The 27,696-nt window shown below is 46.3% G+C and overlaps 10 protein-coding genes across 10 annotated transcripts; 7 read left to right on the top strand and 3 right to left on the bottom strand.

The window, feature by feature from the left end:
* Window positions 1-463: 463 nt before the first annotated feature.
* Window positions 464-9,192, bottom strand: I302_101433 (uncharacterized protein; the record flags this gene model as incomplete). The annotated part of the gene is made up of 27 exons (XM_065869292.1): window positions 464-625; window positions 689-768; window positions 845-882; window positions 948-1,130; window positions 1,204-1,259; window positions 1,322-1,420; window positions 1,506-1,659; window positions 1,721-1,793; window positions 1,853-2,057; window positions 2,113-2,279; window positions 2,338-2,462; window positions 2,583-2,896; window positions 3,097-3,451; window positions 3,685-4,779; window positions 4,839-5,133; window positions 5,197-5,377; window positions 5,450-5,773; window positions 5,825-6,436; window positions 6,497-6,700; window positions 6,757-7,154; window positions 7,216-7,605; window positions 7,670-7,965; window positions 8,020-8,083; window positions 8,138-8,211; window positions 8,270-8,442; window positions 8,756-8,865; window positions 8,991-9,192. 27 exons carry the CDS (start codon window positions 9,190-9,192, stop codon window positions 464-466), a joined length of 6,429 nt encoding a protein of 2,142 aa, XP_065725364.1.
* Window positions 9,193-10,140: 948 nt separating this feature from the next.
* Window positions 10,141-12,445, top strand: I302_101432 (nucleolar protein 58; the record flags this gene model as incomplete). The annotated part of the gene is made up of 7 exons (XM_065869291.1): window positions 10,141-10,259; window positions 10,373-10,575; window positions 10,662-10,930; window positions 11,012-11,093; window positions 11,166-11,560; window positions 11,637-12,194; window positions 12,293-12,445. 7 exons carry the CDS (start codon window positions 10,141-10,143, stop codon window positions 12,443-12,445), a joined length of 1,779 nt encoding a protein of 592 aa, XP_065725363.1.
* Window positions 12,446-12,935: 490 nt separating this feature from the next.
* On the top strand, window positions 12,936-13,787 carry I302_101431 (uncharacterized protein; the record flags this gene model as incomplete). The annotated part of the gene is made up of 6 exons (XM_019186818.1): window positions 12,936-13,023; window positions 13,158-13,264; window positions 13,342-13,370; window positions 13,490-13,550; window positions 13,610-13,653; window positions 13,733-13,787. The coding sequence occupies 6 exons, from the start codon at window positions 12,936-12,938 to the stop codon at window positions 13,785-13,787; spliced, it is 384 nt and encodes a 127-aa protein (XP_019049696.1).
* A 426-nt stretch (window positions 13,788-14,213) lies between these two features.
* On the top strand, window positions 14,214-15,990 carry I302_101430 (peptidyl-prolyl cis-trans isomerase D; the record flags this gene model as incomplete). The annotated part of the gene is made up of 7 exons (XM_019186817.1): window positions 14,214-14,306; window positions 14,505-14,675; window positions 14,760-14,860; window positions 14,982-15,204; window positions 15,290-15,378; window positions 15,455-15,580; window positions 15,672-15,990. 7 exons carry the CDS (start codon window positions 14,214-14,216, stop codon window positions 15,988-15,990), a joined length of 1,122 nt encoding a protein of 373 aa, XP_019049695.1.
* Window positions 15,991-16,401: 411 nt separating this feature from the next.
* On the top strand, window positions 16,402-17,720 carry I302_101429 (uncharacterized protein; the record flags this gene model as incomplete). Its single annotated transcript, XM_065869290.1, has 7 exons — window positions 16,402-16,473; window positions 16,569-16,650; window positions 16,717-16,790; window positions 16,907-17,046; window positions 17,148-17,241; window positions 17,311-17,500; window positions 17,671-17,720. The coding sequence occupies 7 exons, from the start codon at window positions 16,402-16,404 to the stop codon at window positions 17,718-17,720; spliced, it is 702 nt and encodes a 233-aa protein (XP_065725362.1).
* Window positions 17,721-18,081: 361 nt separating this feature from the next.
* On the top strand, window positions 18,082-20,570 carry I302_101428 (uncharacterized protein; the record flags this gene model as incomplete). Its single annotated transcript, XM_019186815.1, has 10 exons — window positions 18,082-18,299; window positions 18,381-18,462; window positions 18,533-18,653; window positions 18,758-18,855; window positions 18,974-19,270; window positions 19,393-19,620; window positions 19,699-19,824; window positions 19,915-20,080; window positions 20,163-20,185; window positions 20,253-20,570. 10 exons carry the CDS (start codon window positions 18,082-18,084, stop codon window positions 20,568-20,570), a joined length of 1,677 nt encoding a protein of 558 aa, XP_019049693.1.
* A 323-nt stretch (window positions 20,571-20,893) lies between these two features.
* I302_101427 (uncharacterized protein) lies at window positions 20,894-22,277 on the bottom strand (the record flags this gene model as incomplete). The annotated part of the gene is made up of 5 exons (XM_065869289.1): window positions 20,894-21,368; window positions 21,482-21,627; window positions 21,724-21,774; window positions 21,829-22,109; window positions 22,172-22,277. 5 exons carry the CDS (start codon window positions 22,275-22,277, stop codon window positions 20,894-20,896), a joined length of 1,059 nt encoding a protein of 352 aa, XP_065725361.1.
* A 726-nt stretch (window positions 22,278-23,003) lies between these two features.
* Window positions 23,004-23,616, bottom strand: I302_101426 (uncharacterized protein; the record flags this gene model as incomplete). The annotated part of the gene is made up of 3 exons (XM_019186813.1): window positions 23,004-23,133; window positions 23,243-23,368; window positions 23,441-23,616. The coding sequence occupies 3 exons, from the start codon at window positions 23,614-23,616 to the stop codon at window positions 23,004-23,006; spliced, it is 432 nt and encodes a 143-aa protein (XP_019049691.1).
* A 646-nt stretch (window positions 23,617-24,262) lies between these two features.
* On the top strand, window positions 24,263-25,624 carry I302_101425 (uncharacterized protein; the record flags this gene model as incomplete). The annotated part of the gene is made up of 7 exons (XM_019186812.1): window positions 24,263-24,376; window positions 24,451-24,695; window positions 24,827-24,944; window positions 25,034-25,112; window positions 25,185-25,250; window positions 25,323-25,409; window positions 25,503-25,624. The coding sequence occupies 7 exons, from the start codon at window positions 24,263-24,265 to the stop codon at window positions 25,622-25,624; spliced, it is 831 nt and encodes a 276-aa protein (XP_019049690.1).
* A 488-nt stretch (window positions 25,625-26,112) lies between these two features.
* Window positions 26,113-27,409, top strand: I302_101424 (uncharacterized protein; the record flags this gene model as incomplete). The annotated part of the gene is made up of 5 exons (XM_019186811.1): window positions 26,113-26,329; window positions 26,488-26,544; window positions 26,629-26,738; window positions 26,831-27,095; window positions 27,168-27,409. 5 exons carry the CDS (start codon window positions 26,113-26,115, stop codon window positions 27,407-27,409), a joined length of 891 nt encoding a protein of 296 aa, XP_019049689.1.
* Between the last annotated feature and the right edge of the window lie 287 nt (window positions 27,410-27,696).

The following is a 27,696-nucleotide window of genomic DNA, read 5'->3' as shown; positions in this document are numbered from 1 at the left end:
CTTTTAGCAGCGTTTATATACCGAATCGTGGCGAAGAGGAAGATGATGATGATGCTGTGGCATCACGGAGAAGACATGTCTTCATCAAGGTGATCGTGGTAGGTGAGATCTGAGTTAGATGGCAAGATGCGGTACGAGTACAGCACAGCAGCTCGAAAGGATCATTTGAAAGGTTGGAGCGAGAGGTTGACTGTCAGACAGACCACCTCACATCTTCGATTGTGGAATGACTCGTTGGAATACAGTACACCCAAATAATGATTAACATGCATGAATATATCTCAAACAGGGTATATAAACAAAGTACTTCTTGCTCTTCCTCTTCTTCCGTATGTCTTTGTTTGTGCTATATTCCTCAAGTCTAGTCCGTTCACATGATACATTACGATCAATTTCATTCAAATTCCACTGTCAAGGTACTGATTTCATTTCTTTCACTTTTTCACCAGCATCGTTTACGCATCTACAGACTCGATGAATCAGTATGTTTATCATACCTCGTAATGACAATTTGGAAAGTGAACGTGAACGTACAATATGAATTACCCGCCTGAGCGTAATTCATAGCACTCAATTCATCTTCTGTAAATTTATCTTGATACTTCTCGTGAGTCCTCTTGAACGACTATACCAATCACTTCGTTAGCTAATCCACCTCGAGATGGAAAAAAAGTGATTGTGAGCTTACAGCAACGCATGATCTGATAGTTGTCGATATAGGTGCAGGATCAGATACTCTAGGAGCAAGTACATCGGCGAGTAATTTAGCTAGCAAACGACCAACAGAAATCATCAGCTTGTACTTTAATGAGAACCGATTAGCTGAGGCGAACCTGAGACGTACGTATGAATTTAGGGACAGTATAAGGGAACGCTTCGACCCTATTCAAGCAATACATCTATCAGCTATATATCTTATGATATCAATTCATGGGAATTCAACTCACAAAGCCGTAGCTCCCAGAACAGCACCATGGAGCTGCACCAATTTAGCCTGATATTCGGGGTTGATCTGACCAGGTGCATCCCTTCGTTTGGGTAGGACAGTAGATTTGATCTCTCGTGTAAATCGATCTTTCAGGACGACTACCATACTTCGTTGAGAACATCGCAAAAAACCACTCAGAGTGCTGTGCACAAGCATATTTATCAGCTTATGCAATCAATATAGCTAGTGGAATGGGGAAAGCTGAGATAACTTACGCCGAAGCCATCTCTCGTACTTCCTGATTAGGATCTCTCAAACACGCCGACACAACCTAAAACATGAACTCATCAGTCCACATCCTTCCGCAAATTGACAGAGGATATCACAACTCACATCTAAGCATTTAGCTTTACATGGTTCAGATAACAACGAAAGGTTCCTGAAGTATATCAAACTCAAGACAGGCATACTGTGCATCTTAGTCCGCCAAGACTAAGCATAATCGTTCACACAGATCAGCATCATCCGAATCTTCGGTCCATTAAATCGCACTAGGAGGTAATGCTAGAATACTCACCGTAGAGTTCTGTAGGATGCTGATCAAAGACTCCATCAAAGGCTCTATCAGGTCCAGAGCCGGAGTGATCGAAGTTATAACAGCCAATAGCCTTCCAGCTGTTCGCTGAAGATCGGCATTATCGTTTAAATCCCTCAACTCGAAGATCGCAGGTCTGTTTGACAGCCATCAGCAAGACATTTCCGGGCGGACGCAATACAGGCAAATGAACTTACAGGATAGAGATGATATATGGGAAAGTAGCTACAGCATGGACATCTGAAAGCTCGACTGACAACCAGCTCAAAGCTAAATCACAATCATCGTCAGCTGTCTGTTGCACACTCAAACTGGACAATCTAGCTAACCTGTCAGAGCCGCAGTGTCATGAGTGGACAACACAGCTTTAGGACCATGTGGTCTATCCTCTTTCCATTTTGGGAGCGATTCCACTATTTCTTGGAGTTGAGGCATGAAGAGACCGCTTCTGATGTGCATGAGATCTTTCTCGTCAGATGGGTCGGAAAGGATCTCTGCTGTCAAAGCTCCGACGGATGGGTAAGATGGGTAGAACTGACGATCCGGTTTTATTAGCAACTTGTTTTTCGAAATGAGTTGATAGACATACCTTCAATTGGTCGATAGCATTCAGAACAGACGCCATCAATCCCCTTACTTCCGCATAGGGGCAAGAGATAGACTTGAAGTACAGTTCAGCAAATTCATCTGCCCAAGCGTTGAACCGCCATTGCAAGCATCGGATGACCGATCTGACGAGTTGGACTCTTCGTGCCACTACAAGAATTTGCACTCGTCAGCTAATCATGGTCCCGAGGATGAAAAGGCAGCTCACGATCGAACGCTGATCCTCCTTGGAAATCGGCATTGAGGGCCGTGTTAATACAGAAATCGACTAAAGGCTTGAACCTTCTCGGGTCCTGATCACATAGTATGTATTCGACTGAGATATCCCAGCATCTAGACAAGCAAACATGTCAATCAGTGTCAGCGTTTCTTTGACAGGACAAGCGTCCCATAAGAATGTCACAAGGCAGTGCATGAAATCTTCAGGCAGAGAGACTGAAGGACAAAACCCACTTGATCGTATCATGTCTAATATTCCCGAACAACTCCGGCAACTTCCCTTCGAACCAAACCCAGAAGTCCTTCCTGTCCTTCCCAGACCATTCCATCGAGCCTCGTACTAGACCAGCTAAGAACTCCCACATAGCTCTGGTCTTATGTCTGTCGTACACTTTGGTAGACTCCATCTCTGTCAGGTATTCCTCGATTATAGGTTTGATACAGTGGTAGATCGGCGGACCGTATAACTGGGTGAGGGCAAGGATGAAATCGATATGTGTGGCTGAGGGGTAGTTTCGCTCTGATTCTTGAGCCCAGTGGTCTGCGACCTGGTCAATGGATGTATCAGATCAGCCTCAAGCTTCCAAAAGCGATCTCCCTGAAAAGCGACAAGAAAAGGAATAGTGCGCGAGGAGTCAAGGAAACGAGCAGGACAATGTAAAGCGAAACAAAAACAGATCCGAAGGAGATATATATAGAGATAAGAGAATCCTCGTGTAAATCGACCCAGCAGAAGAAGATGGCTCACCTTCCTCCACCATCCCTCCTTCCTCCACATCCCCTCAATCAGATCCCTACCAGGCTTGGACCCATCCTCGCACTCCCAAATCTCCTCGTCCCACCTGCTCAACCTCGAAACCTCAATCTTCTTACCCCAGGCCAGCCATCCAGTCTCGAGACGATCCTGAAGAAGCGCCTCACTCTCATCAGAGGGTAATGGTTCCCTGAAAGATTTCAGGTAATTTTCAGTGAACGATCGTGAAGTATCGGTCAATTCGATTTCTTTCGTGAATGTATCGATGGGTTCTTCGAGGAAGAGGAGTTCGTCGGACCCTTGACATAGGGATCTGAGGGCTATGTGGAATAGGAGTCGGGTGAGGCCTCTATCCACATGAAAGGAAAATCAGCATTCGTTCTCTTCACTATCACTTTTGTCTATGGTGATACCACTCTAACTGCAACGTTCGGACAGGTAAACCGATGGAGGAGGGGCAAAAGAAGAGAGAAGAAGAGATGGACAGGACAGAAGACTTCCGGGGAGTTGAAAGGAGAAGGAGAAAAGATGAGGTGGCAGGACAGAACGAGACCGAGACAGAAAAGTAAAGAGAAAACTCACACAGTCCCATAATCCCTAATCCTAGGATGCGGATTCTGTACATTCCCCATAAAAAACCCTGCCAACCTCCCATCCGTAGGTTTATCTCGCCTCATCACACTCAGTAAGAACCTACTAGCAGATAAGACGTATCTCCAATTCAGTCCCGGGGAATTGGCTATCTCCAATACCTTATCCACGAATATATCCCATTGTTCATCCTGATGAGTCAATCTATCTACGGTCCCCTGGTGGATCTTATCTATAATACCTTGATCAGGTTTGATAGATAATATCCCCGCCAGATCATTGGCGGCAGCGTGGATCTTTTCAGTTCTGATATCCATATCGAACGATGTGGGTTCCTTGATTCGTTGGATGAGTTCGTCGGTCGCTTTTGATACGAGCGCCTGAACAGAGGCTTTGTTCTCGTGGTGAGCTCCCAGGAGACACTGTGTAAGTTGAAGGAGTTGTCTCCAGTCTTTGGCGATTCTGTGTAATCCCATGTGATTGTATCGCAGTACATACAAGGCACCTTTCATAATATCGGGATCTGTACCGGGTTGAAGAGCGTCGAAGAGCGTAGGGAAGCATAAGATCCAAGTTCCTCGGTAGAGCTTGGCAATAGTATCGAGGGTGCTTTGACTCGATCGTCGTACTCTTACAAACGGAGACAGACAGAAATCTAGTATATTCACTATCAATTTATCGTCTAACTCCGATCGGACTCGATAATATGCCAGAGTGGTCAATCGATTTTGATGATGTACCGAAGCAGCAGCCAAGAAGATTGATCGATGGTGTTTTCGCTGTGATTCGTACATCTTCTTAGTAGCCATCATACCGGTGTAGGCGTTCTGAGCACTTGAGAATTGCTTGGATCGTACACCGTACGCGGTAAGATAGGTACCGATAGTGGTGACTAGTAATTTGACAGTATCGACCGAATTATCGGATTGACCAGCCGTTCGCATTGCCGTTGCTGCTCGATGCAAGGTTTCGCCAACTCGTGTCCGGAAGTCTGCCACATGTTGATATCGAGGATCATCGGGGTTGGTGAGGATAAGGCCTGATTTGTATGGCGGGGGAAGTTTGAGGATCTCCTGTGGAAGGAATCTATGGTATGATCAGAGTTAGCTATGTATGCAATGGTCGAGCTAAGCAGCTAAACCCACGAAGGCGCTTTGGCACCACCGGTCTTCCTTGCTTCAATCTCCGCAATCAAGTTATATGTACCCCTCAGGATCTTGTCAATCACATTTATAGATCTGCAGAACTCGTTGCTCCAGACCTTATCTCCGTAGGAGGGGTTATCCAGCAAGCTGTTCAGCTTCTGCGTAGCTTGATCCGCTATGCCAATAATATCAAAAGCCATCTCGATGTCTTGTGCAGAGGGGAGACGCCAATCAGGCTTGACTTCTGATGGACGGTATAATTTACCCCAGTATAAGGTGTGATTGAGTTTGAAATCTATCAACCATAATGTGATGAGCATTTTGATACTAGATCATATATCAACACAAGTCAACGTACCTTCACTTTGGCAGACATCGTCATTCAATCCTCTCATATCTTTGAAATAGATCGAAGTCAATGAGCTGACAGATTTCTCGATAATCTTGCCTGTCCATTGCCATCCTCTTTCAGACAGGGTCGAATCGATCATCACTCTGAGTAATTCGATATATTGGCCCCTGATCTCCGGATCGGACAACTACAACGGGGTAGGGGGGTGAGGTTGGCACTTGTCAGCTACGGTTTGACCAGGTGCTAAAGCTGAACTCACCGTGATTCTACCAGGTATTAACATCCCAATCAAAATAGATTGCCACCAATGCAGTCCTGCGTCAGCAGGTAAAGGAATACTAGTGGTAGTAGTTCTCAAAGACGAAGCACCAGTCTTGAGTTCATGCATAATTCTCTGTTTACAGATCGGGAAAAGCTTGGCGAACACTTTGGTAGCATTGGCAGAAGCGAGGTTTCGGACGAGTTCACCAACAGCGTCGACTGCATTGGCTCGACAAGTGGTGGTTGCATATTCTGCTACTTGTTCGAGGGCCGCATCGAATAGTTTATCGTCAAGAGCAGCAAAGACTCCTCCACACGTGTGCTATGTTATCAAGTCAGCTAATTATTTGCCTCGACGATTACGATAGCTCACCAAAACACTTGATAAAGTCAACGCTTCAGTCTTTCCACCAGCTCTACCAGTCTTACCTCCTTCTTCGGGCAGGTTGGAGAATAACAATAACACTCTACCTAAGAACTCGGGAACCCAATCCCTGAAAGCGGAAGTAGCGAATCTGACTCTTCCATTGACTTCTTCAGGTGACAGATCTTCCAACTCATGTTGTACCGGATCATTCGGATCGTCCTCGACTTGAGCTCTAGGTGTCTTTCTCACAGCTCTAGGTCCAGGTATCGCGTTATTCTCATCGTTATCTGATATATCGGCCATATGGATGAAGTCTACCATATTGGAGATGGCCATACATGATAATCCAGTTTTGGCAGGATCGTTCAGGTCGATACCTGGAAGTAGTAAAGCAAATATATCGGCGACATACATTCCGCCGTATCGCCATATTTGTCGAGCGGAGAGCGGTTGAGATAGTGCTGCGAGAGCATAGGTGACAGCTGGGGTTCGTTGGGTTTCCTCAAGTCCTTGAAGTGAGGGTACGGCTCGCTCCATCATAGCTGGCATGATGAGATCTGGCTCGAGCAGAGATAACTTCTTCAGAGCTGAGATTGCTGGTGTGACAGAGTTCATGTCCTAAACCAATGAATCAGCTGAGAATCGGAACCTGCATGGAAGACGACCAGGTGTACTCACCTTGTTGAACATGGAAGTCAAAGCAAGTGGTCTTAAGCATAGTACAAACTCCCTCTTGATAGCAGGGGTCAACCGCCAAGCAGCTGGAGTTCGACAATCGGGTTCTTCCTCGGACTTCCACCTTTCGACAAAGTTGCTTGCAAGGTGCGAGAGGAAGGTCGTAAGGAATACCGACCAATGACCAGAATTTGATGGATGGAAGAACTATATGTCTCTCAGCTGTGATCACTATAACGGACGCAGCTGATGAATACACTTACAGTCTCACAGCTCGTCAACAGCTTGCTCAGGTGATCCAAAGCCTTACTTCCGGCCAAGTACCTCCTATTCGCCTCGCTCTTCTGTCCAGCAACAGCCAGACTATCGCTACTTGCAGATCGTGACATACTTGAACCATTCTGTAGTCTGGCAATAGCAGGTTGGATGGGTGCAGAACTAGACGTCGACGTGGGCATGGGCGTAGCTGTACCTGTAGCTACTCCAGACGCGAGAGTCGCAAAAGGTGAATCTTCCGACATTGAAAAAACGATGGTCTCGGCCAAAGATTGGACTCTATCAATTGGTTTCTTCGCGTCGAGAATCTTCTTTGATGCCCTTGCGTCCGCCATGGTGACGGACATCGAGTTTTGTGAAGCTATGCTTCCTCCAACGGGGACATCTAAACGGATTATTGTCAGTAATTGTTACTTCCACAGTGGTACGGGAAAGCGGTAACCTACTGAGCGATCTCAGACATTTCGACATCAAGAATTCGAATTCCTGATCACTGAAGATACCAACATCCTTCCTTACACCACCCCAATTTGGATCTGCTAAGTTCTCTTCAGGGGGTAACAAGCTTTCTTTTGCCCAGTAATTCACTCCATCCTCATCTTCCTCGACTTCCCCAGCTACCTCTAGTAATCGGATCTTGTGATTTCGGTACCTCCTTCGCACACTTGGATTGTTCGCTTGTTCTTCTGGAGTATTATGTGTATCCTTCGGGATTCGCTTGATCACCGATGGATCGGATTTACCAGGATCGATATGGGCGATTGCTAGTTGACCCATCAAATCGGAAGCTTGATCATCCCATAGTCCACTGTTCAAACCGTGCCATAACCGGAAGACTAAGCAGATAAATCCGCAGTGAGTCCATAGTTGCTTAATAGAAAGAAATCACGCGGCACTTACTGACTGGCAACCATTTCTGACAATGCGAAATAGGTAAGAAGTGGACCAAGAAGGTCTGAGTGGCTAGGATCGAATCCATGGAAGGCTCGAGTTTTGGCAGTATTTCTTCAAGCATCTCATCGACATCTCCAGGATGGAAGAACCTTTGAGCTGCTTCTGCGACGTTGAGGAATGAGGGCGCGAGGTTGACGGAATGACGAGCGAGTTTATTGGGATGAGGGAATAGCTCAAAGTACAAGGCATCGTATAATGGTCGCCAGGGAATGCGGAAGTCGTATATGTTCAGAGATCGATCACTGACATACATTGATGATCAGCTCTTGAAACGGTTCGAGCTTCAGCTGACTTACCCTATGAGATTGATGAATTGATTGCTTGCGTCTTCGATGAAAGAGGACGATAAGCCAGGAACGACTACAGAAGGAATGTTAGCTGATGTATGAGCTATAATACTGGGAGACAGCTCACAAATGATCTCATAATACACGAAGATCAATTTGATCTTGATATCTCGCTTCATAGGGTATCCCATGCTCATCCAGCTACACCATTGGACATGTAAGCTATCAATAGAACGAAACATAATAAACGACAGCTTACATGGATAAAGCTGAATCCCAAACTCTGAAACCCATTCCATATTCTCTCGCTTTGATACACTCTATCATCCTACACAAGATCAACTCCAACTTATCATCCATCTCCGCCAGGCTCTCCACATCGTACGGCAAGGAAAGCGGTAGACCGAGACATGATAATCTGGGATCGTCAGACTGATCGTTTGGCGGAGGTGCAGAGGGCCAATAGCCAAATTGAGAAGAGGGTTTTGAGGGATAAGGGTTTATGGGATGATCATGGTCGAATGGAGGACATGGTATAGGTGGCGTGGCGATATGTTCGAATGGCCAGTGGCGACCGGAAATTCGATGAGGGAATTTATGATATGTCACATGAAAGTGAGCACGGTAGAGTGAGTGTATAGCGGAGAATGGAGGGGTCATGATCAGATGGTGGTGGACGAAAGTGGAAATGAGAAAGGTGATCAGCGACTAAGAAGAAGATATGGAAGGTGAGAGATCAACTTACATCCTGTAATGACTTTGTCACTCCATCCTTGGTATATGATTCTCCGAGCCTGTTGGGCGTGGAGGAGGGCCAGACCTCGCCCATTTGGAAATCAATTGCCTCTTCTTCCGCTACATTCAGGAGGTGGGACAAACGTGGGTTGAGTTACAGTGAGAGATGGGTGGATAGGAGGTTTATCAATCAATCAATCAGCTTGTTTGTCCTCTGCGTTGGTGCAAGGAGGAGTCATACTAACTTGATAGATATTCGTCCTCAAGTTTAGCTATTTCCTCTTCGATATCTATATCCTCTTCCCCTTCGTAATACTCGTCGTCGTATGAGAATGCACCTGATTCGAGTCTAGCGGCGGTACCGAAAGAAGGAAGGGAGGTCGGCTGAATGGAACGAGGTAGAGAAGGTATGTTTGATTCTGATTGATTGGTTAGATTGATCAGCATTGATACGATGATATTGTGTGGATCATGATGATGAGGATGTACCGAACAATAAGATAGGAATGAGGATGACACTCTCTATATATATATATATATATATATATTTATGTTGTAGGTGCATGAGGTGAGGGTACTAACTTGTGTGACGCTGAGCTGGCCCTTTACACCGAAGGCCTTGATTGGTTTTGTATGTCCCACTCTCACTTGAACGATTAGCGAGTGATGGTATGTCAGCTGTTGATGATGTTGATGATGTTGTATTCGTCGATGTCGATGTCAGTGACGTCTGATGAGGTGTCCTTTGAGACGTCACCACCATAGGCTAAAGTGTATTTAGAATCCGAGGGAGGGATCTAACAGAGAAGTAACGCTGCTGATAGTGTGTGTTTGTGTGAACAAGGTGAACAAGTAAGAAGCTTTACAATCGTCTGACCTCTTTCTTCAAGATATCATCATCACTTTGTCAACTTTGGTCAACCGCTTGCGATGCATTGCATTACTCGATAGCTTGCGAATGCGGGGGCGGACATGTCCACTGATCACACACACATACTCTACTTCGGGTATCAGTCTATCTCCGAGACATGAACTTACGAGTACTAACAGCATGATGTGGATATAACTTGATCCACTCAGGAACCATACCGCTATCAAGTGATAAAGCGGGGTCATATGAATTTCTGAAAAAAACCTCTGGACCTGCAGAATTTACGATTCAAGTGTGTCTAATCCATCACCATCATCCTATTCGTGGACAAAGCTATCATCACGCATACTTGACTGTTTACTGTACCTTGACTTGGACAGATCATATAGACAAGTAATAAACCTATCGACAGGTATCGCATTTCAAGGGGACCCTTGATCAAAAAGAAGGAAGAATCACGTCCTCACAGAGAATAACCCCTTAGCACCTCTACCCATCACCTAATTCCTATATAACCCTTCATCATGCTCGTCCTCGCCGAAACCTCAGTCGGTTTCGTAGTATTCAAACTCAGCAACGACGCCAAGATCGACTCCAAAGATTTATGGAAAGAATTCGAGACGCCAGAAGGAGCCAACAAAGCGTGAGTGGAGTCAACCCATTTGGCTTACTAGCACATATCAGACTCTTGCGGATATATTTCCCCCGGACCCCTTTGCGTGGTCTTCAGCTGACAAGTACTACGTATTGTTTCAGCCTCAAGGTTCAAGCCATCCAACGATTCACCTCTACAGCCTCTGCCGTTGAAGATCTCGCAGCGATCCAAGATGGTCGATTAACCGACTCGCTCTCCAAATTCTTGGTAGATGTTGCTGGTGGATCAGGTGAAGCCGATGGAGAGAAGAAGAAGAAAAAGAAGAAGTTGGAGGAGATGTTGGTTGTCTCTGATCCTAAGCTTGGTACGTTGATGTCTGTCCCTTTTCTCTCTCCCGGGATAGGGAAAAGATGATTTTTGGATCAAGCTAATTATGAAGAACGATTTTAGCCGGAACAATCAACAAAACCCTCTCCATCCCCGTCCTATCCGATTCATCCACCCAAGATCTCTATCGAGGTATCAGACAGCAACTCGCCTCTTTGCTTGGTGGAGTTGACCAGAAAGACTTGAACACCATGTCCTTGGGTTTGGGTCACTCTTTATCTCGATTCAAGCTCAAATTCTCGACTGATAAAGTTGATACGATGGTTATTCAAGCTATTGCTTTGTTGGATGATTTGGATAAGGAAATTAACATTTACTCTATGAGGGTTAAGGTGGGTCCATTTTCTACACATATACCAGGGATCGTCCATCCATAGTCGGGTCGACGCTGATTACGCTCGTTCGCTACGCAGGAATGGTACGGATGGCATTTCCCCGAAATGGCCAAGATCATCGTCGATAACCTCGCGTACGCCAGAGTGGTAAAAGCCATGGGTGAGCTCACTCGATCCATTTCTCGTCAGACTGAACATCATCTGATGTAATCATCCGTCTCGTCTGATATAGGTTTCCGAACCAACGCCTCCTCGACCTCATTCGAACTGATCCTTCCAGAAGATCTCGAAGCCACCATCAAAGCCGCCGCCGAACTATCTATGGGTACCGAAATCTCCGATTCCGATATGGCCCACATCAACTCGTTATGTGATCAAGTCATCTCCATCACAGAGTACCGAACTCAGCTGTCCGAATACCTAAGAAACCGAATGCAAGCTATCGCACCTAACCTTACTGCCCTTGTTGGTGAATTGGTAGGGGCAAGGTTGATCTCCCATGCTGGATCACTCATGAACCTGGCCAAACACCCTGCATCGACTGTCCAGATCCTCGGTGCTGAGAAGGCTTTGTTCAGAGCTTTGAAGACTAAGCATGATACTCCCAAATACGGATTGATCTACCACGTGAGTTGGACCTCTCCCATATCCTCTTGATCGAATGTGTAGAATAATGTAATCCTGATGAGCGGGATTCTCCTAGGCCTCATTGATCGGTCAAGCACCTCAAAAGTTGAAGGGTAAAATGGCCCGAATGGTAGCTACCAAAGCTGCTCTCTCTATCCGTGTGGATGCCCTATCAGATGCCGAATCTCGATCAGAAGCCACATCAGCCGAAGTGGGAATAACGAACCGAGTGAAACTTGAATCCCGATTGAGGGCATTAGAACATCAAGCGGGTATTCAATCCGTGCGAAAAGTAACTTCGGGAGTTAACGGCAGATCTCAACCCAAGTTTGAATTGACGAATAACGGGTCTGGGTCGTACAATGCCAATACCGATAACCTACCTTTGGATAGTGTAAATGGATTGTTACCTACTCAACCTGAACCTGCTATTAAGAAGGCTGTGGAGGCTGTGTTGGAAGTTAAGGAGGAGAAACGGGCTGAGAGGGCTGAAGAGAGGGAGGGAAAGAAGGATAAGAAGAAGAAGAGAAAGTCCGAGGCTGCTGGGGACGTGACGATGGAGGATGCGGATGAGACTATGGTGGTTGGTGAGAGCAAGGAGGAGAGACGAGCGAGGAAGGAAGCTAAGAAGGCTGTGAGTACACTTTGCTTCTACGGTGGCATCTCCTGAGTGACAGTGGACGATAAGATGTGTTGTCTGAGCATATTGCTGATCCTTGTTTTGATGAATAGGCCAAGGCAGCTAAGAAAGCTTCAGAGGAAGGAGAATCAGATAAGAAATCGAAGAAACGACGAGCGGACGAATCGGAGGTTGGCGATTCGAGTGTGGTCGTTGATGGGGAGAAGAAAAAGAAGAAGAAGAAGAGGGATTCAGAGGCTGCCTAGATCTATCCTTCATCTTCATCTTCACTTCGCACTTCATATCACATTTAGCATTGTTTTTTCTCTCATTATTTCTTGCTTTTGACTCTCTTGGATTGATAGTGGTTCAATGGGACGTGTATGCACATTATACCCTCTGTATGCGGTTGCGACCAAGTCAATCTTTTTGGTTCATCCTTGAAACCATCCTCAGTCTCAAAGAAGACCAATCGATCCCAGTAGTCGTGTGAGGTCTGGTTGATCCAGGTCAAGAACCTTGAGTACTCGCTCATTTACAAATTCAGATATCGAAGTTTGTCTAACACGCAGCTAAGCGACGCTTAGAGCTTGGATGACCCGATCTTTCCGAATATAGAGTGCGCTGACTCTTGTGAATGTTATCACATGCATGCTTCTTTCCGTACAGAATATAAATTACTATCCACATCCCCACCCCTCGAGAAGATCCCATATATCCACCTCAAAGAGTTATCGATCATATACATAACTCACAATGACATCGTCGAGTGGCCCGCTTATCCAGATTTTCCCTTCGGTTAATTCAATGCCACTGGTAAATACCAAACCGGGAGCTTGGGTATGTGAGTACAGCGCAATCTCGAAGCTCAGCCTGGCACTTACTGCAGACTGTGGTCTGTGGACTGGATGTACTAGCGGTGATCTATATGAATATCGACCAGTTTAGAACTGATCTGACTTTGTTGGGATCATATAGGCGACCTCGGCTCAGCGGAGATAAGCGACCAGCCTTACACGGGCGGGATATTCGTGAAAGATCACTTGGCGGAGGATCTGGATAGTGAGAGTTTCCCAGTAAATGAGGTGAGTCCAACCTCACCATGCCACTTCACTTTGAGGAGATATGACAAGGTGATCCTAATGAGATGTTACTGGTATAGTGGAAATACATCTTGGAAGGAGAATGGCAGTAGGTCAAATCCCTTTTCCCTCTTCCTGTCCCTCTCGGCGTTGGATATTCGTCAACCTTAGAATACCGTCCTCTTCATCGCATCGCATATGTGCACTGATAGCTTGCGGGTTATACAGTATGGTGCAGAACGGCAAGAAGTTGATAGCCAAACCAGGAGACGTGGTGTTTGTACCCAAAGTGAGTTGACCCTCTTTTTCTACCGGGCTATTTCTAACGGATGAGGTTTGTGATGATAGGGCGCAGCGTTCCTATCCCTCAAGAACCCATTCAAAGCATTCTTGTGAGCTCTTGCTGTTGTAGCACAATCATCTACACATAGACAGTTCGAGACAGCCAGCTGATCAACTCGATCAAATTAGCGTGACGAATCGTGGTGGGGTAGATCACAAGCCATATACCAGAGCGAAACTATAAGTTATAAGCTATCTCAACCTCGGATCTCTCCTCATCCTTGGCTGGATATCAGATGAAGTCTCGCTGTACTATCTATGCAGTACATATATTCATAGGTATAAGCAGCTCAGAACTCGGTCTATGTATGCATGCATTTGCTCGTCCTTCGGCTAGGTAGAGTAGCACAGAGAGTGGAGATTATATGTATGTGGGGTCTCCATACTACACGCGGTTACTAGAAATTGCTCGAAATTCGTTTGTGTAATACATAGCTGTTTGTTGACCGTTGACCGTTGATCCGAATGAAGACCTTCCCTCTATACCTTGCACATATCATCTTACCAGCATATCCGTGAAATCGCCTGATATCATTACAAGCCACTCCTCTTTCTCACTTCTGCCCCTGGCTCCATCCCGATAACACATCCCGCAACACATCCCGCAACAATGCCCAACACCATCACCTATTTCGATATCACCATTGGAGGTTCGCCGGCTGGCAGACTGACTTTTGAGCTGTACGATGATGTTGTGCCCAAGGTGAGTGACTGCTGTGCATCGAAATAAGCAAAGCAGGAATAGTCTGCCAGTCCTGCGGTGGGATGACCTTGTCCATATATGATTTATCCTGGCTCCTGCCCTTCCTGTCTGACGCCCTATGAGAACCGCATCATGGCCTTGGCCTGCGCAGCCTTGAAACTTGAATTGTCGTCATGCTGACTTATCGGTCCTATGCAGACCGCAGATAACTTCAAACATCTCTGTCTAGGGGACAAGACCAACTCGTCCGGTCGAAAACTCGCATACGAAGGATCGATTTTCCACAGATGTATCAAGAGCTTCATGCTTCAGGGAGGAGACTTTACGAATGGGAATGGAACGGGTGGTGAATCGATCTACGGCGAGAAGGTAAGCTGGACCATCTTGATCGATGAGAGGACAGTAACAGCTCGTAAGCATGCAATGAACATTAACATCAGCGAATACGAATAGTTCGAGGACGAGGGGTTCACGTTGAAACACGACAAACCGATGTTACTTTCCATGGCTAATGCTGGACCTAACACTAATGGATCACAATTCTTCATTACTACGTGAGTATTCCTCGTCTCACTATCTATTCCTCTCGCTTCGGCGCACTCCTGCTCTTCCCGTTCAGTCCAATTGTGTCAAATCGAAGGACTAGCTGCTGAGTTTTCTGTACGTACGACACAGCGTCCCAACACCCCATCTCGACGGAAAACACGTGGTATTCGGACGAGTGCGATCCAACAAAGGTTTAGTACGACGGATCGAAGCTTTACCTACCACTTCTGATAAACCACATGAAGAGGTCAAGATTGCCTCTGCTGGTGTCTTGTCGGCTGAGGATATTGCGAAAGAGGACGAGGAAAGGAAGAAGGCTCAGGAAGCTAGTGGTGGTGAAGATATCTGGGAGGTAAGTGCAATAAATCGTCGCCTGAACCGAATGAGATGCAGAAACCTTTTGACGCCTGTGCTGATGGATGATGGATGATCAACAGGACTACCCACAAGATGAGGAAGGTGTAGATGCCGAGAAGGCTGATGAGGCGTTGAGTGTGGCTTTGAAGTTGAAAGATGTCGGTACTAAGTGAGTCATGCCTACCGCTCATATCGAACTCTTCCACATTGTTGGCCCAGCACTGTTAATCATGGTTCGTGAATAGAGAATTCAAAGCTGGACAATTCGCAACTGCTTTAGACAAATACCAAAAAGCCCTTAGATACCTCGATGTTCACCCGGTCTTACCGGATGATGCGCCCAAAGCCCAAGTCGATGGATTCAGAGCAGCGTAAGTCCAATTCTCCTCACCACCCCTCATACATATAGCCTTTCGAACAGCAAAACGATGGATACTAATGATGATGATTTGTCATACCTAGTCGAATACCTCTATTGACCAATGCAGCACTTGCCGCCCTCAAATGTTCCCCCCCAGCCGCAACACTAGCCATGATCCTTACCACCCGAGCATTAGCCGTAGATGGCTTGACACAGGCTGAAAAAGGAAAGGCCCTATACCGACGAGCATTAGCTGAGATTCAGAAGAAGGAGGATGAAGAGGCCGAGAAGGATTTGAAGGCTGCGTTGGAGTGTGTTCCTGGCGATGCGGGTGTGTTGAAGGCTTTGAAGGATGTTGAGCAGAAACGAAAGGAGAGGAAGGAGAAGGAGAGGAAGGCGTTTTCAAAGATGTTTGGGTAGGTGTTGAAGATGACGGTATCACACATGCATATAGTGACGTGCTAGAGATATGGGGATTGTCGGATTGCACTTGACTTGAAGTAGGTAGTGAGATGATCCATTGGAAATTTGACTCAGAGTTGGCATGCATTGCTGAACAACTCGTTTGGGGGTACTCACCTGGAAAGATGACGTAGTTTAGTGCAAAGTGCAGTTCCAATGGGAGATTACAAATTTGATTGGATTGATTAGATAATTTTACTAATCACGTGTTAATCGATATTACAAAAACCCGTTGTTGGCCGTTCCCACAAATTGCAGGTTTACTGGAGAGATACCCGTAGATAGATATCCTACTATTCTTTGCTTTCTTCTACTTCCCATATCTCGCCTTTCTGCATCTTTAGATAAACAGTAGAAAATCATACACAAATGGGAAGACGAATGCCCCGAGTCTACCTGATCCGTCATGGAGAGACGGAGTGGTCCTTGAATGGAAGACACGTTGGTCATTTCTTCCTTCTTCCTTCTTCCATCTCTACTACCCTACAACGGGAAGATCTACATGTGCTGATAATGTACTGTTTACTGGGATATAGACCGGTGTTACGGATATACCTTTGACGGAGAACGGTGAGAAGATGGTGAAGGAGATGAGCCCCAAGATGATGGGTAAAGGGAGTGAGTCTCGGTCTGTTGTATGGCCCATGGAATCCAAGCTGATAATGGATGATATTGGGAACGCAGAATTGATCAACCCTAATCACTTGAGACATATTATCATCTCTCCTCGACAGAGAGCTCAGAGGACTGCTGAGCTGGTGAGTGATGTCTTTTACGAGCGAAATCTGGCATGAGATCGCGCTACGCTGCACCAGCTGGACCTGCGATCTTCGCTTCCTTCTACACATGCTGGTTGTTCTAACACCCACCTTAGCTCTTCGGCGATAACAAACCTATCAAATGCAACTTCACCACCGACCCTGATGTTGGAGAATGGGATTATGGGAAATACGAGGGGATGCTCACCAAGGATATTAGGAAGGATAAAGCGGATTGGAATATCTGGGACGATGGGTGAGTGGGCATATCATTCTTGTCTTTCTGAAATGGGTACAATACCAAGAAGCAAAAATACTTGATATCTTTCACTGCTGATATTTGGGTCGTGGGTATAGCTGTCCCCCTGGTGAAACCCCTGGAGAAACTCCTCAACAGATGACTGAGAGGGTTGATAGGGTCATTGCGAAAGTACGAGCTATCCATCAAGCTGTAAGTCCGCGCACGACCTTCGATACATGTAAAGAGGCGTTGCTGATTGATTGATCACTTGCGACTTAGGCCGAAGACGCCGCCGAGACACCCGCACAAGCAGATTACGCAGACGTAATCATCTTCTCTCACGGCCACTTCTCAAGATCCTTCATTGCCAGATGGTGTGATCTACCTATCAAGACGGGATACCACTTCAGTGCTGAGGCTGGTGGATTGGCTGTATTGGGATATCAACATCAGACGTTGAAGGAGCCTTGTGAGTTTGCCCTTCCCATCAATGACAGCTCAACATCACGTCCCGTGCCTATGGTCTTCCCCACTTTCCCTCTCCCAACTACGCCGGCGTGATGAGTGGTTTTTCCCGCTCATCAATTACTATCACCTGACTATGAGAATTGATGCTGATGGCTCGTTTTGTACTCCTAGCCCTCCTCGGTCTCAATTGGTACACTGAAGATGCTCTTGAGAGGCGATAGACCATAGGAATGAGATTAGAAAAATACAATGCATAGCTGTCCAAGTACGCATGCACGAATATGACCATGCGAACATACTTGTTTCCCTTAGCCTTGTTTTTCCGGATGGTGTATCGGATTTGACCGTGTCCGAGGGTAAACGAAAGATTGCGAATTGCGAATGGGTTTATCTGAACGTATGAAGAGAAAAAAGAACAGTCAAGTCTTTGTCTGCGTGTAATTGCATTGTTTGTTGATTTTCTGTTGCTTTCTATTCCTCTTGGATTACTATCGGAAGGGGTCTTCGATCGCACTATACATATTCCTTTATCAATTATTGATTCTAGCGTGACTGATTTTCCTTGATAACGAGTTTTACGATATGACAGCACCAGCAACAGCAACAAAACCCCACGAACGTCAAAGTCTCTTACGAACCTCTTCATCCACTTCGAGATCTTCGGAAGATACAGTGCAAGACATCAATGCCCAGAATGACTATGGCGCAGTGGAAGATGGACCGACTCAGAAAGTAGAGATCCAGAAAGTGGGCAAGAAGTTTAGGGAGATTTGGCCCATCTTCTTGGGTCTGGCTTTTGCGTGAGTGTGTCAACCACTGTAAGCGTGATGGCATTGATACAAGAGGAGCTGATGATGTCTGTGATACGTTGTATGACTTAGCGTATTTTGCGGTGCCCTCGGGATGACGATCGTTGCGAATTTGACTATTGAAATTGGATCGTACTTCCATGCTGGATCATTGGTATGTCACGTCTTCTTAAAACCCATTGTGTTATCTATCCCCTGCTAACGTGTTGATGACGTTGGGATAGGCTGCATGGCTTGGGACTGGTTTTTTGTTGGGTCTGACAGCTATGACGCCGTTGTATGGTAGACTTGCGCAGGTCATGGGAAGGAAAGGTGTCATGTTGTTGGCTGTTACTTTATACCTCAGTGAGCTACCTTCTAAAGCGATACCCATGCCAAACGGGCTGAGATACCACGTCGACCATTGCAAGCTGAACGAGATTATGCTGATTATTGATGAATCGCGATAGCCGGTACGATCATGTGCGCTATAGCACCCACCATGGGATTTATGATCGCTGCGAGAGTGGTCGCTGGAGCGGGTAGTGGGGGAATATTGACAGTATCTGTATGTCCCATATTGCTGACTCATCTCATCACTTTTGTATAATCTCGACCAACTGTTCTGCGGCTCACATTCAGATCGAGGACTCATGCTGACGAAGATACTTGTATTTGTGCAATAGGCAATAATCATCTCCGACCTCGTCTCTCTCGCCGACAGAGGCCTATACCAAGGCGGAGTGAACCTCCTCTTTGGAGCCGGTTCAGCGCTCGGAGCAGTCCTGGGAGGAGCCATCTCAGATCGTTTCGGATGGAGAGCAGCATTCTGGCTACAAGTCCCTCCTGTCGTATTTGCCTTGTTGCTTGTGGTTTGGAAGGTTAATGTAGATAGGGAGAAGGGCGAGGATGTGGGTGGGAAGACGACTTGGGAGAAATTCAAAGGGATTGATTGGATGGGGAGTGCGCTGTTGATGATTGCTGTGAGTATTGTCGAGTCTGATCTAGCAATGTCAACCCTTGCCTCGAGAGCAGGGGATCATCTGACCCTGATCCCATAGGTGTTTTGAGGATGTATAGCTGATACACGGTTAACGACATACAGATCTCATCACTCTCCACCTCATCTTCACTCTGGACATCATCCCACTACCCCTTATCCCACCCTCTACCCTTATCCCTACTTGCCATATCACTCGTAACTTTCCCGTTATTCATCTGGGTAGAGAAAAATGCCGAACACCCGATCTTACCTTTAACGATGTTGTCGAGGCCGCAGCCCAGGTTGATATTGATTGGATTCTTCTTGACTACCATGTCTAATTTCTCGAGGGTGGGCAGTTCTTTCATCCTCCTTGCCCCACTAGTCAGTGTTGGTTTTTCGATTGTTGACCTTGCGCTGGTGGTACAGCTCTACATGCAGCCTATCTACCTGCACGTGACCAGAGGACTGAACGGTTCAGATACTGGTCTATTGTTATTACCCAGTTCGGTCGTAGGGTCATTGAGCTCGTTATATGCAGGATGGCACATGAAGGTGAGTCTACTCGAAATATACTAGAAAGACCTCGAGGCGAGTACACTTTATATACCTCAATTTGCTGATGCTCGGCAATCGATTGCGTAGTACTGGAGAGAATACAAATGGTTCCAAGCTGGATTCTCATTCATCCCGTGGCTCCAGGCATTGTCCATCGCGTTCTTCTGGGGTCCGCAGACCGATAAGAATGAGTTGTGGATCGAGATGGCCCTGGGAGCTTTGGGAGGCGGAGTGACTATTACGACTTTGCTGAGTGAGTGGAAGCCCTACTAGCTCATCGTGCGCCTCTTTCTTCCTGACTCCATGGCTGACAAGAGACGGCATATGTTATTCAGCCTCACTCATAGCTTGCGTTGAGGTAAGTCCCCCATACCCGCATCATACGTCAACCCATCACTGACCTGTTTCTCGTTCATCTCGCACAGCCCTCAGAACTCTCACTAGCGATCTCAGCATGTTACCTCGCTCGCGCCTTGGGACAAGTATGTGGTCTATCCATCTCAGCATGTATCCAACAGACCATCCTACTTTCCTCTCTCACCTCGAGAATACCCGGAAATACCAAATTGGTACAGAAGATCATACAGGAACCTGCAGAGATCTTACCGCTTTTGAGCGAGCGACTGAAGATACAAGCTAAATTGGCATATCTCGATAGTATACGGAGTGTATTTGGGTTTGTGGTTGTTGGGGGGGTTTGTTTGTCGGTTGTGTGTCTTAGTGTGAGGGGGAAGAGGCTGTAGATCACAAGGTAAATCACAAGAGGTTGGCGGTCAGGGGGAATATCCGTGCTGTTGGTCAGATTGTAGATTAGTTGGAGGTTGCGAAGGACTGTTCTCATTAGCGGAGGGAGAGGGACGATCAGTATTTTTACCAACGGAAGGGCTCTGCGTATCGCGCTAGTTGGCGAGTATAGATTGATAGACTTGAGTAGACTTTTACTGCGGTGCAATCGTTTTTTATTCTCATAATCATGTATCATTTTGCTGCATTCCATCTATTCTTGTTCATCTCTGCTTACCTCAACCGAATATCTTCAGCACCAAGTGTACCACCCAGCCACCATCTACCTCTTCTCAAACAAGTACTTCCCCACACCCCAAGTCTCCCCCCCATCCAACCCAAAGAACTCCGCGCAAGCCATGAAAAACACCCTAAACCTATAATAAGTCTTCCTCCCCTCCTCCTCTCCCATCGCATCCGTCAACTCCTTCATCGCCTTTTTCCCATTCTTATCCTGATTGACCAACCAACTTTCCAACGTCTTACTGTAATTCACCCCGTTGATCCATTCGGAGTGTTTCAACACCAAATCTTCCTGGAAATATGTAAATAGGTCAAAGGACGGCATGGTACCCCCGCTGAAGAATGTTTGAGCCATCCACCCGTCATCTGATTCGAAGTGGTATGGCTGACTTCTATGACAGAATATATGGATGAATAGTTTTCCGTGCGGTTGGAGCCATGTGGACACTTTTTTGAGGAGGAGGGAGTAGGATTTCATGTGTTCGAACATCTCGATGGACATTATGTGGGTGAATCTGGACATGTCAAGTGTATCAGCTGTGTCTCTTGGGTTCTCTTTGACAGTTTGTGATGGATGGTTTTAAGTGAAGTGGGATAGTTGGAGTGTGACAAGAGGAATGGGACTTACTGCTCCTTCTCTTCGAAGTCGTACACATTCACATCACCAGTGATCACCTCGACGTTCTTGAACCCCCTTTCAGCGGCGACTGAGTCAATGTATTCTTTTTGAGTGCGCGAGTTGGAAAGCATCTTGATTCGAGCGAGGGGGTAGTGCTATCAAACCAATGGAAATTAGGTCAGCTCGAGGTCACACATTCTACCATTCTACCGTTTCCATCCCACTCCTCCCCCTTGAATAAACCCACTCACCTCAGCTAAGAACAGCCCCAGACTCCCCCACCCACACCCCAAATCCAAAATCTTCAGCCCCTGGCCTTCCTTCCCTACCTCCCCACCATCCTCTACATTCCCCACTCCCCTTAGACCTCTACCAAGTTTAGCGGCTTTACAATAACTAGCCAACATTAGATCCTCAGCCTCAGCGAGAGTCTTCACTTTCACGCTCTTTCCGGAGGGATCTTCGCCCTCCCAGAGACATGAGGAATATTTCATACGGGGTCCCATACATAGTGCGTGGAAGGATGTGGGGACTTCGTAGTGCTGTTCATTCGCTTCGGACGTGTGGGTAGCGATGGGACGGGTGTGTAGGTCGGAGACGAAGCTCATCTTGGCGGTGTGGTTGGCGCCGAACGAACCTGTAACATGTTCTCAGCTAAGGTGATAAGGGGTCGGAAGGGGTGAAGGACACTCGACTCACCATGATCTATCTCCCGCAGCCTCTTCCTGCATAGTTGCCGGATGACAGGTCGAAGGGCCGAATCGGGGATATAACCTTTATCGAGCAGGGCGTAGGCGTAGTCCATCGTGGTTGAGTGAGTGGATTAAAGGATGCTGACTCTGATAGATAGGAGAGATAGGGAATGTGTTGATGATTGAATATGAATGAAGGTTGTACTCGAATGGCTAAGAGATACATATGCTATTATATCTCTCGTCCCATTTATTCATTCATTCATATTTACATGTACAGATGCACGATTACGATGACGAACCGGTTAGCTACCTATCGTCGGGTTGCAGTTACCCTTATCCCGACTAAGGCACGATCGACCATCAAATGTCGAGAGATCGGAAAGATAGCTCACGAACTGCTGTATTGACATGGATGATTTCATGCATGATTCATTGTTGAGAGCCGTATAGCTTACCGGCGGGGACACATTGGGAATGAGTGACAGCGAATGGGATTCACAATGTGCATTGGATGATGCTCATGCTATTCAACGGATTTCTCTGTGGACCAGAAATCCCATCGCGACTCCCGGCTATGAATTATGAGCGGTGATCGAGTTGTCATGCCTGGATGAGTGATGGGTTTGCAGGAAAGAATACATGCTAATTATATGTTATGCTTTATATATGACTGCAGTGCTAATGATTATACTTCGGTCCTTCTTCTTAATTCAATTTGACATGTTGTGATCACGATGCTGATTATACTTGGTGCTGTTATATGTGCCTTCTTCACTTCATCTGATTATAATGGCTGGCGAGTCTTACTGGTGTTCAAGGAAGACTAGTTCCGTCGATTAAGCCGTCTCGGCTGGAGCATCAGCGCTAGCAGAGGGAGTACCGAAAGCTTGCTCTTTTGAGATTATAGGTAAGACTGGAGATTCGTCGAATAGGGTGGAATCGGCAGCATCTTCGATTCGGAATTGGCTGAGGATTGATATCATATACATCAGCAAGGTGATCAAGGGTGAAGGCATCCCATCGAGTCGAGGGATACTAAATAAGATATAGGTGTGAAGAAGTATGATAAACTCACAAGCTACTGTTAAATGGGTATGCATCGATATCGCCGAAATGGTAGATGTAAGATTTGATAGCTTGGTTCTCAAAGATGATAGTCTCGTTGGTAGTGTTCTGATTTGGGTAGGTGAGGATGCCGGTGCTATGCGAACACATAGTGAGATCAGCTTTGTACCGCATCGACACAAGGATATGTATGGTAAAGTCAACTCACTATGTATAATTACCAGATCCATCGATCCAGCCCTTATTATACCCTGCAATCTCGACAAACTTCTCAGGCCAATAACCTGTAAATTCTACTGCGTCAACTCTAGATACTAGGGGAGCGGCGTGGATGAGAGTGAGAGATAAGAGAGGGAGGAAGAATAATGAGATGATGGAGAACATGATGTGATTTGTGCTGTTTGCGATGTATGTGTGCTACGAATGGTGATGCTGAATTGTATTTGGTTGTTGTAAGCTGGGTAGGATTCGAATAACGACTGAACACCTCTTTCCTCTTTATATACCTTGCTACTCTATATACTCGGTGAGATTCGGTTATGCTAGTGTATCCATTATGATCCGTTGTCATCGCTCCACTCCACTCGACTGACTGCATTCGTCATTCATTGTTCTATTCACACGCTGATCACTTGATGCACCGCTTTGATGCACTGAACGGCGTAGACGGGTGGAATAAGCATCATCATCATGTTACTCATACACACATACACACTAAGATTAGCGTACCTTAGACGCTAGATTCCTGTTCCATCCGATACCTGAACTAGCAAATCACTCACGTGCATGACGTTCTGGAAGACGGAGATTAGGAACATGTCCGAGGATATTTCTGATCTCACTTGTCCGTCTCACCCATCCAACATTTACGTCAATCTGCTCACATTCATGGACGATACGGTCAAAGTCATCCTGTTCAAAAACATTCCCAAGGTTGGAGGTGAAGACAAGGACATCTCTTATGCCACCACGTACCCGTCCCGCAGATCCACCCTCATCACCCAAGCACAAATCACCCAGCAACACAAAAATGGCAGATGTCGATGTCCTGATGCCTTCCGAGGGTGAATCCTCGGTTGGGGTCAGTAGGAAACAGCATTTGATGAGCACGTTCGAATCGTACAGAGCGGAGCTGGATACAGATGTGAGTGATCGTCTCCACGCTCTATAAGTTGATTGAGAAGTAGGGTATGCAGCTGATGTTGTGGTCACGGGCAGAACGAGCGAAGAGAACGTCTAATAATCCTATCCCGATCCATAACCCAACTATCCAAGAAACTCATATTCCACCTACACCGAAATGCCACTTCTCCCTCTTCACAGCAGAAGGATAAATGCCTCAGGGAAGGAAGGGCGAAGGAAAGGGAGATATGGGTGAATTTCGGGAAGATCAAAGATGAATTGAAGAGTATTGGAGAAGGGGATGAGGCTTTGAAAGGGTATTGGAGGTGGAATAGACAGGTGTGAGTAGGTTTCTCCTCTCAGATTCATGCGAACATATAACAAGAGCGATCTTGGCATGCTTGAATACTGCTTTGGTTGTCGTTGTCGTTGCTCAGGCTTGAGAGCTAATCATCCTCGATATCGTATCCAGATCACCAGGTCTGGAAGAATACATCGAAGCTTTATCTTTCCTCTATTACCTCGAACATAAATCGCTAGTTCCCCTAGATGCGGTGCAAAAGACATTATCGGATGAAGCTGGTGAACCTGTACGTATCGTCGACTCACTTGCTTAGCTACCCCATTCTCGAAACGTGTAGAATATTGTAGCTGACCTGTGTAATCCGATTTATCGCAGTTGGTCATCGTCACTCCGGAAGATTACATACTGGGAATGTCAGACCTGACTGGAGAGCTGATGAGATATGCTACCAATGGTGAGTTTACCAATTGGTATTATGATGCCTAGCAGCAACAAGCTTGATGCTGATATTTCTGCATGGCTCTAGCGTTAAGTACAGGCGATCATAATACACCTTTGGAGGTTTGCGAGTTTGTGCGAACAGTGAAAGCGCGTAAGTCGTGCTCAACTCTCTGCTCAGCTCTTCCAAAGAGGATAATTTAGCTGATGTGCGAGATCAACGTAGACTTCGATGGAATACCACCACACATGTTATATAAACTATCTAAAAAGCAGGAAGAGACCACCCGATCGTTAGAGAAGATAGAGAAGGGTGAGTACAACACTGCTCTAAACCATTCCATTACCTTCCTTGCACCTTTTCACTTGACAGACCATATAAGCTGATATAACGCTATATTCATAGTTTGCTACGCTCTGAGACTACGTCTGATTGAATTCGCCGATAAACCCGAGGTATTAGCTATGATGGCTAAGCGGGCATTGGAGGATGCTGCAGAGAGGGAAGAGAAGGGAAGGGAAGATTGAAGGGGTGATTTTAAGGTTAGCGGTCTCCTCGATGATCATTACAGCCCGTTTACAAAAGTCTGGGCAAGAGGGGATTTGCCATGATCAAAACCAGTCCGATGAGACCGAGTCAATGTCATCTTATTGATCGGGGACTATGATTTTATGCACATAGCAGACTAGTGTTATACATACATCCATCACGTATAAACTCATATCAACCCAATCCAAACAATTTACCATGCATGTACAGTATAACCCCATTCTACACGAGGATGACTTTGAGTGACTAACCAGAAGGATGAGGGGATGAATTGAATTGAAAGTGCCACTTTCAGTGTGTTGATGCTCGTTGCTCCACTTTCAAGATGAAACGCACTGAACACCACCAATTCACAACTCACATTCATTCATCACCCACAACACCTACTTTACATCTCCCTCTTGCCCTCATCCTCTTCTACGTTTCATCGTTCCCTACCCGTTCCATCAACACAACGCAGCACAAAATGACAGTCATCGACAAGCTCAAAGCAGTCTTCTCATCCGACTCTCCCTCATCCACCTCTGCCCCTACACCCACCCCTCATCCAGAGGGGCATGCCCCCGCTCACCCCTCTGAGCCTGACGCCAAGGCTGTTCCGGAGACTGCTGTCTTATCGGACAAGCCTGTGTTTGACCAAGGAAAGGTTACTGTGATTTTCGTATTGGGGGGACCTGGTGCTGGTGAGTGTGTTTGGGATTGGGTTGACGCGTTCGGAGGAAAGGAAGACAGCTGTATGGAAGTCAGATTAGATCACTACGAAGGAGGGGAGGGGGAGTATGATGGTTGTGATGCTGCTCGAGAAAGAGGATACGAGCTGACATGTCAATACGGTGAATAGGTAAAGGTACTCAATGTGAGAGGTTGGTGAAAGATTATGGATTCAAGCATCTCTCAGGTGAGTTATAGTATTCAATTCATCATATCACATATACCCTCGCCGTGGTCCCAACACTGAATTCTGTCAACCTGCACTGCTCAGCCGGAGATCTCCTCAGAGAAGAGCGAAACAGACCTGGATCAACGTACGGTGAGCTCATCACAGAGTACATCAAGGAGGGTAAGATCGTCCCTCAAGAGGTAACCATCAAGGTGGGTCGACTCGGCTTCTCACACTGTACCAGAAGGTCTCACAGTCAAGCTGAGCTGACGTGATAACTTGTCTGACCCACCCACCCGCCCAGCTCCTCGAAAACGCCATGTCCTCCACCCTCGCCTCCCCACCCTCCTTCCCCGAATCAGCCTGGTCAAATGGCCAAGGCCGATTCCTGATCGACGGCTTCCCTCGAAAGATGGACCAAGCTTTGAAATTCGATGAATCAGTCGTGAAATCTTCGTTTGTCCTCTTCTTCGCTACTACCGAGGCGATCTTGCTGGAACGATTGTTGGAGAGGGGTAAGACCAGTGGGAGGGATGATGATAATAAGGAGAGTATTGTTAAGAGGTTTAGTGAGTTCGAGTGCGAGTTTGGGTTTTCACTTCACTTGAGAAGGGGATAGGTGCTGATGTGTATTGTCATAGGAACCTTCGTGGAGACTTCTATGCCTGTTGTTGATTACTATAGAAAACTCGGAAAGGTCGTAGAGATCGACTCTTCTCCCCCAATCGACGAGGTGTACCAAAAAGTCAAATTGGAGATTGATCAAAGATTAGGTGGTCAATCTCAATCTCAAGGGCATGTTCCAGCTGCAAATGCTACTTCTACTAGTACTGATGCTGAGAACGCTACCACTGGTGCCCCGGTACTCGCTCCAGCTGTATAAGTGATACACTCTGTTCGAGACGGTAACAGGTTGTCAAGAGCTGGTACCAGATGATGAGGTAGTGAAATATATCGATTTGAATACACTAGAGTATCTGTAGATTAGGATAGAGTAGATTTTCAATGCCATCACTTTACTGGTCACCCATTGATCGAGATAAACAAAATACAAATACAAATACAAATACAAATACATCATACTCAATTCACTTTGCCCTGTGAACTTGGATTGGACTGGACTAGATGGAATATATATTATTTATGCATATTTTACATCATGAATAATCG

Source organism: Kwoniella bestiolae, chromosome 1 (genome assembly GCF_000512585.2).
Source record: "Kwoniella bestiolae CBS 10118 chromosome 1, complete sequence".
NCBI classification, from domain to species: Eukaryota; Fungi; Basidiomycota; class Tremellomycetes; order Tremellales; family Cryptococcaceae; genus Kwoniella; species Kwoniella bestiolae.
This window is presented reverse-complemented; position numbering and strand designations above follow the sequence as displayed.